Source organism: Aedes aegypti, chromosome 3 (genome assembly GCF_002204515.2).
Source record: "Aedes aegypti strain LVP_AGWG chromosome 3, AaegL5.0 Primary Assembly, whole genome shotgun sequence".
NCBI classification, from domain to species: Eukaryota; Metazoa; Arthropoda; class Insecta; order Diptera; family Culicidae; genus Aedes; species Aedes aegypti.
The window spans coordinates 186,819,215-186,834,538 of NC_035109.1; the positions used below are offsets into that span (position 1 = coordinate 186,819,215).

At 37.5% G+C, this 15,324-nt stretch overlaps 1 protein-coding gene across 1 annotated transcript; it reads right to left on the minus strand.

Moving 5' to 3' along the window:
• Positions 1 to 1,366: 1,366 nt before the first annotated feature.
• LOC5577376 (uncharacterized protein DDB_G0290587) lies at positions 1,367 to 14,854 on the minus strand. The gene is made up of 2 exons (XM_001656409.2): positions 14,176 to 14,854; positions 1,367 to 2,010 (listed from the first exon to the last, which is right to left on the minus strand). The coding sequence occupies exons 1-2, from the start codon at positions 14,641 to 14,643 to the stop codon at positions 1,402 to 1,404; spliced, it is 1,077 nt and encodes a 358-aa protein (XP_001656459.2). The 5' UTR covers positions 14,644 to 14,854; the 3' UTR covers positions 1,367 to 1,401.
• Positions 14,855 to 15,324: the final 470 nt, after the last annotated feature.

Here is a 15,324-nt window from a genome sequence, read left to right on the forward strand (position 1 = left end):
AACTACGTGAAATTAGAGGTGGCACTCTTGCCCCGGGTGTCCTTCTTGTCCCATGTCCCCCTAGATGACTTATTTTGCTACTAATGATCGGCAAAATTATAATCTTAAAGATAATAGAAGACTGTCATGCCTTTATTTTTCAATATGGCATATTTGACTTAAGAACAAGTCAATGGAAGATTCTTCCACTCTTGCATTCACTAAGAGTTACAATGTGATGGTATACAAAATAAAAAAAAAACGATTATAAGAATTCCCCGGAAAAGTTCGAAAACGCATGTAAATTAAATAGTCACTTTATTTGGAAACTTTTTAAAGCGTATAAAAAACGCTAGATGCGTGACAATAAAATGTATGGTGGTGGTACACTTGCCCTAAACAAGTACCGTTTTGTCTCAAATTCCAAACACTCGGTTTTTGTATGGCGACTTGGTTGGAATGTTTCACTGAAATATGTCATCCAATAGGGTAACGACTGTTTATTTCGTTCATAATCGCTAACAGTTGGCGCCAGCGGCAAAAAGTACATATAACAACCTTTCGAACATTCAGTTTCTTCCACTGGCCGCTGTGCGACGACACTGTTGTTTGTATCCCTCTCACTGATCACGCTACGCTGGATTCTCAAATTTCTCAAACTTTCAACACAAGCGCATGGAAGAATGGTAGTCGGAGAACTGTCAAAACGTATGGAAAATAATGAAAATCGTAAATTGCTTGCAATTAGGAAACTTAATCAAAAAAGTAGTGATTAGAAATCAAGTGTAAAGTGAATACATAACTTTTTGTGTTTTGTTCATCTTCCGTGGGGCTTTCTTTGCTTCAGGATTTCGTTTTTACTACCACTGAAAAAGAGCCATCTATTGCCTTTTCAGTTTTGAATATCGCCCTAATAGGGAAATGGCAGTGAGTTGCTATTCAATTTTAACGTCTTCCAATCTATTTTATACCTCTGGAGTAGTAATGATTCTCTAGTTTGAGGCCAGTAAAACTTACTCAGATCAATTTGTTTACGAAATTATTCATTTGTATATGATTTATTTGTGCTGTTCGGAATATGAATCAAGGTGTTCGGAATATGAGACAGAATGAAGACAGTGTTCGGCATTTGAATCAAAATGTTGTTCTAAACTTTTACGTAAAAACAATACTAAACTAGTTCAAATAAACAGTTTTCTCGACACACCCTACAGCCAACAGTTAGAATTTGCGGAGAAATTCAAATTTTCACAAATATTAGCTAATTTATGTTTATCAGATGCATTTGAAGTCACTGTGTTCGGAGTATTAGTCGAAACGGTATATTGCCTTTTGTCTGATGTGTTCAAGAATTTCGCGATACTGAGATATGAAATCTTCATCTTGATTTAGTTGACAATGAAATTTATTAAACTCAAAATGTCATACGATTGGCAGCTTTTGTTTGTCATTTCTTTTAAACTGTCCTAGATGATGATCCAATCGGTGCAGCCGTTGCTCCTTCAATTTAATATTCAGATCCAAAAGGTGCTTATTCATGGCGTAGATGTAAGCAGATGCAGCAATTGCCAAGCAGAGAAGGGAGGCAAATAAAGCAGTTAACATAATCCAAACCCATCCGTTGGAATTTGTTTCAAATACGGAAGCAGCAGTTGGTGGACTTGATTCCGCTGTCGTAAACGTGGACGTTGACGTGGACGACATGGTTGTAGTTGTCGTTGGGACTTCCGTGGATGTCGGTGTGCTTTCATCTCTTGGTGAATAAGCCGTGGACATTTCGAGGGTTGATGTAGTCCTCCACGTAGTGGGCTCAGATATTGAAGTACTCAAGGATAATGTAGTAGTTGTACTTGCAAGTATTGTTGTGCTGGTTGTTGTTGGAGATGAGGTGGTAGTAGTGGTGGTTGTGGTAGTTGTAGGTGCAAATTCATCAATAGAATGACATTCGTTAGTTTCCACTTCGAAATTGAAAACGGTGAAATATTCAATTGCGACATCACTTCCGGCATTCATATTTGCTTCAATTTGAATCTGAAAGAGAGAAAAATAGATTGTCCATATTTCAACTAATATTAGTAGAAGGAGTGTTTCGGAGAGCCCAAGCAAGACGGTTTGTTTTTGAGACGCCAGGAGATTGTTTTTCGTTTCGACGAGTGCTTCGTAAAGCCCAAGCAGGACAGTTCGGTTTTGCGTCGTCCGATAGATTTAGCTTACGGTTTCGCGCGTGTTTTCGTCGCTGGAGATTTTTTTTGTTTTTTTTCTGTTTTGGAGCGTCTTGCTGGGTAGTGCTTCATGAAGCCCAAGCAGAACAGTTTTTACATTCAGAAATGGAATAGTGAAAAGTGAAAAATGAAAAAGTGATTTGTTTGATTTGTGTCCTCAGTACTGTTGGTTTTTGGCTGCCCTAAGTTCACCGAACCATCCGGAAGTGACAGGCAGCACATAAATTTAGAGAATCAATCCGGTGAGTTTGTTCCAGTATGATACTTTTTCTTTTGTGAGCCTTCCGGATCGTTTTTGTCCGCGTCGTGGAACTTCTGATCGTTTCTTGAACGGAAAATGTTATTTTCGGAGTTTGATAATTATGTTCAGATTGCGCATTCTGTCCGGGCGGGTGTTACGCAACTAACAATCGGTTGTGGATGCTTTTTAACCGTTCGATGACCCTGGAGGGATCGATTCTGCTTTTCGTATAATTTTGAGCAGAAAAACCTACTGTGTTATCCTAGGGTGTTTAGTTCGAACGCGCTTCCTTTCGTTTTTCGATTATCTAAAAATACAGTACCACCCAGTACAGTTTTTCAATGGGCACAGTACAGTTTTTCAATAGGCGTGATTTTTTTTACGCGTATCGTTATTTTATACAATCCGATGACCCTGGAGGGATCGGTTTTGCTTTTTACTGGTTATTGAGCAAAAATATTACTGCACAATCGACAAGCATTTCGCGAAATACTATTTATACTATAAATAAGCTATTGTTTTCTCTTTTGATTGCCGGCATTCAAAAGATTAATTTGAAAACGCTTAAACAACAAATATTTATGGTCTATCGCCAGCTTTCTAGGCGAATCCTGACAATATACCTTCCCCAACCTCCAACTCCGTAGCACTTATGAGGGTGTCGCTGAGTCGGTGGCCTCTCATTAAGTAAGTGCTACATCAACATTTCCTTCCCCTATCCCAAGTTACGGTAAAGATGGGCGTGGCCGGGAATAGCGATATTCATGCTTTTACTATTCTTGTTTATGATTTCAACAAGGTATACTCCCCTGCCTTGTTCTTGAAAGTAGTCAGGATGAGATTATTAAAAAGAAACATGAATGTTGCTAGTATCCCATCTACGAAGTATACCGTAACTACGCTAACGCTAACGCTATTTCAACTAATATTAGTAGAAGTACCTTAGAATATTGGTAATCTAACGCAAAGCTCAAATGCGTAGATGGCGCTCTTCTAGAATAAGGATTAGTGCATCTTATCAAATTTTTAGTGATAACTTTGGAAGAAAAATCACCACAATCATTAAATTGACAAGATTTTTGCAATTTAAGGCACAGGAAACCGTAAATATTCATTTCAATTTGAAAAACTTTCGCGACCTAACCTCACTTTTGATTGCCAACAGGTATCATATCTTTGTTTTATAGATTAGCTTTAATTCATATTATATTAATATAATTACGATGGATTATTTGAGAAGATAGATGAAAATCTAGCCCTGTAACGACTTTGTTGAAACACGTTGATGGCTGGTCATTAGAGTGATGCAAATTTTGAAATGTTTGCTCCCTTATGTTTAAACGATTTTAATTATGTTAAATAACATCCTCCCAAAGTTTGAAGTGATTCGGAAGAAATTTGACTGTGCACACGCCATTTAAAGTTTACATGGAGATTACTATGGAAAACGCAAATCTTTTGTTTTCAACCCTCTATCTCTTCATCTTAATATTTTATGGAAAAGTTAACAAATTCTACTAATGTGAAATCCTCCCAGCTACAACTTTTCCGAAGGCCACTTTTTCATTGGACCTCAGGCTAAATTGTTTTTCATCATCATAATGTTGGTTTGCATGTAACATGCTTCACCAAATTTTTATTATATAGAATTTCTTGAAAAAAAAAATGCCTACGGCTAGGTGTATTCCGCGATTCATGGTGATTGTAATATTAAAATAACTTTAAAATTAAATGATGTTTAGTAATTTGACCTCCATACCGAGCACTCTTTACATCGATGATCAAAGTTACCCCAAAACAGCATATTTTTAGGTCAATTACATTAATTAGAACATTCGATTAAAAGGTTTAAACATACTTAGAACTCTTAAAAACAAAATACAACGTGTATTCACTAGCGTGGGATGTCAGTACCGTAATCCGTAATAACATTTATATTTTTTTTATATTCCTTGAAAATTTCATTTCAAAATGCATACACACTTAAACAGACTCTATGAGTTCGGTAATTGAAATCACCGAAAAAGATCAGTGATCCAAAAAATGACAGACGTTTCGGTATATTCCGGCTTGATTACTGAAATCTGTGAAAAAAATCACTGAATTTCGGTGAATTGTTCAAAGATTAACGATATCGGTGAAGATATTTTTTTTTGTAGTGGGTATATTTACTTTTTACTGTAGGATGTAAAGGAGCAAAAATCGACGAAACTGGACCCTCCAATCATGCACCTAGATTGAGCAGCATTTCGTGATGGTGTAAGACGTGTGTGGAGTAATGCCGACATCTGCGACTTTGGAGCAAAGATTGGGCATAACTACAATGGCTTGCAAAGAAAATGTTTTCTACTATTCTACTGACATATTAATAATTTTTAGGACGACTATGCACCCCCAATTTGAAGTCTGTAAACAAAATAAACACCCGGCAGGCTAGGTTCCTCAATTCAAGGTGATTATTCGTGCCATAGAAATAAATGTTTATCATATATAAGAGCATGATTTGATATTTTACTTTGCACAAACATCTGCAGTTTCGTTTCCTCCTTCCAAAATAACCGATGATTCGGTTAAGACCATTACAGAATAGACGCGGAATTACGGTAATCACTACCGATCTACCGGTAGTTTTGACAGCTCATCCGTCGAGCTCAAATTACAGTCCTTTAGGTAAACTTTTAGTTTACCGAACGGATTACCGACCGTTCAGCTGTTGAGATTTCGGTAAACGAACTATCGACGTCGGTGATTTTTTCTAACTGTGTATGTTGCAAGTTTTACATTTTTAAAACAAGTACCGTAATCCGGGGCCAATTGATCACTATTTTACAACTTTTGGTAGTTTTATCCTTCGGAATTTAAATATTGTCAAATGAACTTCGACAAAATCAGTACTGCATTGGTCTTTATCAGTTTATGTAATCGACTTTTTTTGAAATATTATTTAACGTATCATAACAATAGTTAATAGTAATTCCTACAAAATTGTGGACAGTGTTATTAATGTTTCAAGATGAAGGTTGTTTTTAATGAAAGGATTCCACAAAATGAAGAGCAGCATTCCAACAGTACCCTAGGCAGGGTTTGCAAATAACATTGGAATTCGGTGTAACATGTGCATGTCCCATAAAATAACAATAAAAATACTATAATTATTTACTTTGCTCTTGTGTAGGAGTTAGGTTTAGGATTGTTAAATTTTTCCCTTAAAAATGCCCAATCGACACACCGTCACTGCACTAATTCCCACACTGAAAATATTCTACAAGCTCGATCAATGTGTTTCACACGTGAATTTTCACTAATTGTAAAGTACATTAATCGATGGTGCAAAACCAGTTGCTATCGACAATCGGAATTCAAATGTGAAACACGTTAATTCACAAATTATCGAAAGCCGTGGTGTACTGTTTGTTAGAGATTCCTTGATTTTCTGATACCAGGCACCCATGACGAGCACCCGGAAAATCCAAAACTAACATGTTGTTCAACATGTCACGCGTGAATGGCAAATGTGAGTCCTTGTGATGATACGTAAACTAGTTCTACTAGTGATGCATATCGCCTTTGTAAAACACGTTCAAATCATAAGAAAAAGTTTTTGATATAGAACCAAAGACAATCCTTAACAGATTCATAGATTTTACACGTTATTACACGTTGCCAATCGACACGACAGATTCACGTTAAAAAGAATTTGTATCTAACGTGTGGATTATTTTCAGTGCATAAAACGCGCGCATATCTGCAAGAATGGGCACAATACTGGTAGCAAATCGGTCGAGAAAAAAGAGTGAAAAAAAGACTCCTTCCGGAGTTAAGCGGGAAGGCAAGCTCTCATTTGCCTTGAGCTGTCGTGGAAGATAGAAGTGCTTCAGTCAGAAATTAGAGAAGTGGAGAATTTAAGTGCGTGTATTAGAACCACGGCGCGGTGCCCTATAAAGAGCTTGAATAGCCCGTGTCCGTCAGGGCTGAAAGAGTAAGAATTTCGAAGAAAGTGTCGTTGTGGTGATTTGTGCCGGTGAAAAATACCCGATTCTACGCGGGAGGATTAACCTAGAGGGTCGACCGTTGAGACCCAAACCGCGTGTGAGAAAAACCGCGTTCCGCGGAAGTGAAAAGCGAAATGACCAGCAGAAAAACCTGTCCGAAACTGCAGGTACCCCGGATATTTTAATGCGTAGCGTGTGAACGTAGTGCGAAGAGCCTACAAGACCAACGGTGGTGTGGGCCACCCTAAATACCCAACCCACCACTTCCCTTCCAGCAAATACTCTCATCAGGTTAGACGCACCTGGGATTAGACCAGATAAGTCCATGCTCCCTTTTACCTAGTAGATGCTAAAAGCTAACTTACATCGGACAGAAAATGATTGCAGATTTCTGACCGCATTCTCACAGCGCCCGAATCTGGATTCTTGTCTTGTTTTGTGATGAATTCCTTTCCTAGGCAAGATTAACGTAGGATCTATGACTGAATTTAATCCTGACCAGTGAATCAATTGTCACCCAACACGCAGCAACAAAGACATTGTCACCTCCTGTCCTTGTTGCAACAATTCTATTCCACAACATGAGTTTATCATCACTTGAACAGAATATGACAAAGATCGATCACCACGTGCGCAGCGATTTTCTGGGCTTCGCATTGCAATTTTCGAGAACTTTCTCCGTGTTGGTAAACATTGACACATTATCAAACAGCATCCATAAAACGAATTAGGTTTTGTGTTTAAGATAACTGATTAATCGCGAGTTGGAAAAGTTGCAACAATGTTGCGCTCTGTGATTGTCATGACAATTTTTCTCTTGATTGTGTCCTTATCCGCAACAGTTGTGACAAACGGTTGTGAGCGAGTTTGTTTTGTTGTTTGTTTTTTGTCTATTTTGATGATAATTTGATTCACTGATCCTGACCAGTAGCAATTATCTTCATTTCAATCTGGCGAACTCGCCCAGGACGAATAACCACTATAATAAAGAAAAAGAAAAGATCATCTTTTCATCAAAAGAAACGGTCGATATTGCAAAAATGTTAAAATAGCTTGCGAACAGAAAAATTTGGCCCGCCGTCCAATTTTTTTCACTAATTTGGCCCGCGATTCAAAAAGGTCTACCCAACCTAAACAACTACAAAAGTAGAGCCCTATGAAAATAGGAGAGCTTTAATGAGAACAAAAAGAATGAAAGAATGCGTGTCGATTTAGTAGCTCAAAATCTAAGTCGAAGCGTTGCAGAATCACTACAGACATTGATAAATGTGTCAAATCTTTGTTTTTGACGTTGGATAACGTTTTTTGGCAACATATTCAGAAAAACAAAAAATTGGCATTTAACGAAAAATGGTCAGGTTTTGACCGCTAATAACTCAGTCATTTATCAATAGATTTTCAATATTTATCCATGAATCGATTGGAAATTTATCTACGCGTCGATTCAAATGGAGGACACTCTTGATTACTAGCTTACCCGACGTAGCTAGCCAAGTTCCAACGAAATTTTGAAGCGAAAACATTCGAAATTGAAAGATTTGAACGGCTACCCGACGGATTAAAATAAGTATGTGAATGAGCATGATTATGATCTTCCTGATGGGTATGATTCATGATCAAGCGATCGTTAACTGAAAAATGAGCATTGTTCGATACTCTACCAGGCAAATTCCGGAAACGACCGTTATCGTAACGGATATTATCTTTCATCTGCCTGGCACGAGCCTCAATGACCCTTTTGCGTGAAGGGCAATTCCGAAAATTGGACTTATGGTTAGCCCCGCAATTACAGCATATGAACTTGGTGGTGTCTTCCTTCACTGGACAGACGTCTTTGGCGTGAGAAGAACCTCCGCAAATCATGCATTTAGCATCCATGCGACAATTTTTTGTACCATGACCCCACTTTTGGCACCGACGGCACTGAGTGGGGTTCTGGCAATTTCCTCCAGGTTTCTGGAAATGTTCCCATGTCACACGGACATCAAACAAAAGTTTTTCTTTTTCTAAAGCTTTAATATTATTTAGTTCTTTTTTGTTAAAGTGAACTAAATAAAATTCTAGAGAAAGCCCTTTCCGAACAATGCCAGATTGGGTTCTCTTTTTCATAATGATTACTTGGACTGGGGAGAATCCAAGTAAATCATTTATTCCATTTTTGATCTCTTCAGGTGATTTATAGTCACTTGAGAGACCTTTCAAGACAACTTTGAACAAACGTTCAGTTTTGTCGTCATAAGTAAAAAAATTGTGCTTCTTCTCTTCAAGATGTTTGAGAAGAAGTTCGCGATCTTTAAGAGTTTCCGGCAAAACTCGACAGTCTCCTTTCTTTGCGATTTGGAAAGAAACCTTGATTCCCCTAATGAAGTTCAAGATCTCCTGCCTAAATCGCCCAAATTCGGAACAACTGACCACGATAGGCGGCACTCTTTGCTTCCTCCATTGAATCAAAGAGCCTGGGCTAGAGGCTGCTTCGATTTGGTGTTCGGAAAAATTGTCTAGAGCATCGAACTGATTGCTCATTTCGATACAATTATTATTCATTTCACCCTTGGAAGAAAGTTCGCATTCCGGGGAAACGTCCTTTCTTCCATTCTTGCCACGTGTAGTGACAGTTTTAAATCCCACTTTTTTGGAAGGAAGTAGTGAATTCAGAGATTCACCCTTCCTTTTGTTTGTTGTTGATACCATGTTTAATTAATAAACGAAAGAAGACGTGAGGTTTTTTCCCAAGACGGTGTTTTCCCAAGACGGTGTCCAAGAAGGATTACCACCGCTAGCTTTCGCCAATGGGTCCAACGAAAAATCGAAGGCACGGGTCCTAACAAGTATCGTAGAGGGATCAATAGTAGAAAATAGTACTGAAAAGTACTGTTTTAGTAGCACTGAAAAGTACCGTTTTTAATTTTAGCACTGAAAAGTACTGTTTATGTAGCACTGAAAAATACTGTTTTATTGCTTTAGGTAGTTTTTAAGAAAACTTTCAAGAGCAGAGAGAATTCGTGTACGCACAGCACGAAGGTACGATGCGCACTAATATTCTCTGCGATGATTTTCGAGTTATCTAGGGGACGATTTGTTGCTACGATGGCATATCATGCCTGAAAAGTCAAGAAATTCTACATTATGAAGAAATCATGGATCGTCACGGAATTGAAAACAAAAACCTTAAACGTGTAACAGAAAATATGACGTAGCGGTCGTGTCTTGTACACAACTACCTTTGACTTTTTAATAGCAAACTTAACCCGTATAGGCCTGAGTGAAAGCAAAAATTCTAAAACCCTTACCGCTCAGCGAATTCTTAATGGATTCAAATGATTTTTTGTCAGTATACTGGCACACATATCTAGTTTATAGAAGTGGACAGAGGAACGCGGAAATATTCTTGTGGCCAGAGTTATTCCGGTGGATCATTGGGTCAAGTCGGGTGAGAAGGGTACTGTGCGTTTATGCCCCTGAAGGTAGGCAAATTTCAAGTCACAGATAATATCCGGAATCGGCTATAATGTGGCCACTACATTTTAAGAATTTTGAGAAAATTACATCAGTATAAACCTTTTGAGAAACAACTGAATTAGATAACTATGAGTCTTGCATTTGGTTGTTCCTAAAAATGACCATTTTAGGGTCTCGGGACGCCTCAAACTTATGATAAAGTGGCCAATTTGTATCTGAATATGGGTAGCTTATGGAAACGCATTTTAGTGCACAATTATGTTTGATTTCTACTTTTTGAGAATTGAAACGATTTAGTATCCAACAAATTTTCAGCCGGTTCTTCCGGGCATTACGTCCGAATGGCTACATCAGGTATATTTTAAACGGTGCAAAACTCTTCATTTTTAATGTTGAATGCCAGATCTTAATGATTTAAGCAAATTGAAATGATTGTCATTGCAAATAAATAAAGAAAACTTGGCACGTCCCAAAAATAGCTCTTTTTTACCCGACTTGACCCAATGACCCACCAGAATAACTCCGACCACATGAATATTTCCGAGCTCCTCTGGCCACTTCCAGAAACTAGATATGTTGTCCAGTGATCTGACAAAAAATCATTTGAATCCGTTAAGAACTCGGTGAGGGTTTCAGTATTTTTGCTTTCACTCAGGCCTATACGGGTTAAAAACGCTCATGATTACAAGCGGTAAATAAATCTTGATAATATCAAGGAATACCTACATACAACATTTTTGAACTACTTTTGACATTTGACACTTACAAACTACAGGTACGACAAGAAAAAAAAGAGGGAGTTGCGTACAAGACACGACCGCATGACGTTGACTACAGTCATCCCACAGTTATGGATCTAAGGGTCATTTTACGAACAAAATATGATTATAAAACATGGTGACTCTGTACAAAATAAAATTGCCTTCCTGACACTGTAGAATTTAGTTGTTTTGAGAATACAGCTTAGAATTCTCGGTTTTTTTTTTCCAAAAAGTGTCGATTTCAATAGAAATTCCAAACGACGTCCCCACAGATGTGGATCAGTAAGAGAGGAGAATCTTTATTATGGATCAAATCGACTCATATTATGGATTGAAACACTATAACAGCAATTTATCTGCGAGGTAAACGAATGATGTGTTAGGGAAAGCATACGTTTTGACGTTTCTTCTGGAATCGTCTGATTTTTGATTCATAACTGTGGTATGGGCTTCAATGCCCATGAAGCCTCCTAAAGCCTATTTTCTTATACTTAATATACATGGTTTGCTCAACATTTAGATACCCCACCTCCTTAAATGCTACGTCATTTATGGACTGCCTCTATGACTCGACATCGACGCATATGGTACTAACGACCTAAAAATCGCCTAAATTTATGCACGTGGCTTTAATGCTGTTCTAGTGTTCACAGTCCGACGGCAAAAAGAAGAATGAGCAAAAAAGCAAAAATCGGTCTGCTTTTATAGTTATTGACAATAATCAATAGTTTTCTCCATTCGAGTGAAATCTTGTATAAATCTCCGAACGGTTGGTGAGAAAATATTGAAAATCTATCGATAAATGGTTGAGTTATTAGCGTTCCAAACCTAACATAATTTTGTGACGGGCGCAAAATTTTAGATTTTCCATTGACACCCAGTATATTTCCGTAAGACGTAGTTAACGTTAAAAAGCAAAGATAGTATGGACACAAACAGACGTTACACATAGAACAAATCTCGATCAAAATCATAGTCACGAGGACATGTACGCCCAATGCTAAAATCGGTGTGTTTGGCCGACGGGCCAACAGATGGCGGTAGTGCGTAAACGTCAAATACGAACAAAAACGATGCGAGCGCTACGGGTGGCGGATTGGCCACTGACGATATTTTTGAATCGACCGTTAAAAAGGTTGTCGATGGACAATGATGAGAGTGTGACATCTGTTTGTCTGTGATATGGACCAATATTATAGACACTGTATACAAAACTGGATTCATTGGATTCCTAGTTGCGATACAAAGTTTCAACAATGTGTTTTCCAGATATGTAGAGCAAATGAAGGGGCTTTTATAGATTTAACCAAGACCACCTGGAAACCTTTTTTGCGGCCATTCGAGCAAAAGGCGGAACCAATCACAATCCAACAATGGTGCAGTGTAAGGTGGCTTACAAAAAAATGATCATAAACATTGATATATCTTCTGCATCCGCAAATTACATGAATTTTGACGATATAAACATGTTACACGCTGAATAAAAAACGCGATACTATAACGATTCTACGAAATCTGCCTTGACATAAACATTTGATGACGGCGAAACAATGGATGAGCATACATTCAATGTCACCGACCAGATGCTTTCTTCCGCTGCAGTTGACGATGAGCTCGCAACATGTTCGTTGACATATGCAGCCATTCATGAGCAGAAGCAATTGATTACAAAATTGAAATGTTAAAAGTGTTTAATGAGTTGATTCAGACTACGGAGCAAATTGCAGTTAATAAGGACGTTCTTTCAATTTGCAAAATTTTGGAAAAGGAGCTGAAGATTTTGATAAATAGGAACAACAATTTAAACGTGGGAAAATATTACTCGCGTTTAGAAAACCCCATCATTGTGTTTTTTCGAATCTCTCAGTTCATATTCATAATCACGATGTGCTAAGCAATCATCAGAACCCTGACAGCATCAAGTAAGCAAGTGCATATCATAGGAAAAATTGCACAACTTTTTAATTTTGATCGTGCATTATTCCAGTTTTCGTCCTTTTAAGAGTGCACTCTCCATTTTAAACTGATGAACGATGAACCTTTCAGTAATGTTTCATGGTATGACTTTCTAAGTTATCTAAAATGTCGTTTTCATCATATTTTTCCCTTATAGGCTCACTTCTAGTATGTGCTGTGGAGAAACAATATTCGATTTTATTTAAATTGCGTTTGACCCGAACATTGCGCAGCAACAGTTATCCTATAATTTCCTTGAGTTAGAAGATCGAAGAAAACAAGCTTCCGTACTTCCAGCACACATACTTTTCTCAAGCCTGACGGTTTTCAAATCTCTAACCTTTCTTAAGTCGGCTAAGCCTCCAGTCTTGTTTAAAGCATCTATCAGAAACTTTATGTTTCTATTTATAATGCATACACACATAGTCATTGCTGATGAATTTCTTGTGAACACACTTCTCAAGCAACACACGCGATTCTTAACAAGTTCCTTCAATTTATTTACATCGATTTGAATGTTATCTCATTTGAATCAATTGATTAATTCACAACTTATTATAAACTAATATGTGTTTTGTGTTGATAATAGAGGTTTTAAAAAGAATCAAAAAAGTAGTTTTGAGTATTGTTCCTTTTTATTCCGTCCTAATTGCTTATCTTTTTACAGCACGTATTTCGTCTGCCACTTGTATACTTGAATCAAATAAAGATCTTTTTTTTTAAATGTAATTGAAAATAATGGTGACGCTGTGCACAACAAAATTTCTCCCTTGCAATGCAGAATAGTATTGATTTTGGGAATGCACTTCAAAATTAGCTATCTTTTGACGAAAAAGTGTCGATTTCGATACAAATTTCAAACAATGTCTATCCCAAAGATGAGGATCAAATATAAAGATGAATATTAATCAAACCGACTCATACTACAGATAATAACACTACAACAGCAATTAATATGCAAGGTAATTCAATGGTGTGTTACTACAGTCACTCCACAGTTATGGACCAACTAAGGGAAATTTTTCAGAATAAAATGTGCCTGAAATCACAGTGACGATGTTAAAACTAAAATTACCTATGAGTAAATGGAAATCAGAATTTAGTGCTATACCATTTAATTCCACTAGAGTTTGTATTTTTTGACAGAGTACGGGGATGAACCAGCCTCGGGCTGAATTTCCCCTTAATAAAGAGTCAATCAATCCTTTGACAGATACGCGTACATCTAGACTCGACTTGACTTAATTTTATACAAAAATCGTTTTAATCTCCTATTGCCACGGTTAATGGGTTATACATTCAGGTTAATTTAGGCCAAATTGATTGAAATTGTTTTTCTTTTACAAGCAGCAGCAACTCACCTCTAAAAATTCTGAACTGCTACGACAAATGAAATGTAATGTTGATAACAAAATGTGAATAAGAGTTTAATTTAGTTTTACCAAATTAGGATGATAGTGTTGACAAGAAATAAATGTAATGTTTGGAATGATACTATTAAAGAAATGAAAACATCCAAATCGGCCAATAACTCGTTTAAGTACAGTGAAACAAAAATTTATTACCTTAGCTCTTCTAACAGTTTTATCCATCTTCTCTCTAAACAATCCCCAGCCAAACGTTGCCTGTTCGGTTTTCCATCGTATAACTACCGTTGGTTTGTTCTCACTGTCCATTCGATCCAGATCAACGACTCGCACCTCCAAAGTGGCTCCACTGTCGATCAACAAGTTGTAAACCATCCTCAGTTCGGTTTCCTCATTTAAACTAAAACTTTCCACTGTTTCACCGCACGTCAGCCCTTGCCATCGATTTGAGAGGTAATAATTTGCATCATTACGAAAAGGTTGAAAATGAAGTGATTCTGCATATGACTTCGATTCAAATTCTTGGTAAAACGAACATTGCGAAAGGTATGTGAGTGTAGCCTGGTCGAAATCAATTCGCGTACAAGACACTTCCTCAGCTTGAGACATTTGGCTATGGATCAGAACCAAAACTAACTTGAAAACCCACTGCACCTTGCCGGACATGATGTGATTGAAGTACGCACGACTCCGGAAGACCAAACGTGACTAGCTCTAAGAATCAATCTATGGCGAAACAGGCCAACACAGTTCAGGTGCCAATCAACTGTCAAAGATATTAGAATTATCAGCCTCTACAAGATATTGAATTGTTAATACTCTGATAAATAGTGAGGAGCTTGCAATTTTTGCTGATGGCAATATGAAAGATACCGTGTGCAATAAAACTGTCTCGGTAGCATACACAATTTGAAAAGCTCTTGATTTTCCGCGACAATTTATTATTTTATGGCAAAGTCATTGATTTTGTTTGAGTTAATAAATCTTGAAAGCAACGTAGGTCTATGTTTGCATTTGTCTTTGATGCTTTCAAACGTTCTTTGTAACACGCTTCGCTTATTTATCCCGATAATCCGGGGTAACATTGATAAGTGGATACAGGCAATACTCAAAAGTTTTTGAGATATTGCAAAATGTCATAGACGTTTGTTTTGAAGAGGGAGGGAGTTTGAGAGAAATTATGACTCCTCTATTATAGAGTTCTGGAGCTTTCTTAACCTAGTAGTAACACCCGCGGCTACAATGCAAATGTTCAAGGTATCTGGGTTCGATTTCCAGCTGGTCCAAAAAACTTCGTAATGAAAATTTCCTTAACTTCCCTAGGCATAGAGCATCATCCTACCTAAA

Excerpts from the sequence above, each read along its gene's own strand:
- LOC5577376 (XM_001656409.2), bottom strand. The coding sequence starts at position 14,643 with ATGTCCGGCAAGGTGCAGTGGGTTTTCAAGTTAGTTTTGGTTCTGATC. Across the intron at positions 2,011-14,175 it reads AAACTGTTAGAAGAGCTAAG|ATTCAAATTGAAGCAAATAT; the intron begins GTAATAAATTTT and ends TCTCTCTTTCAG.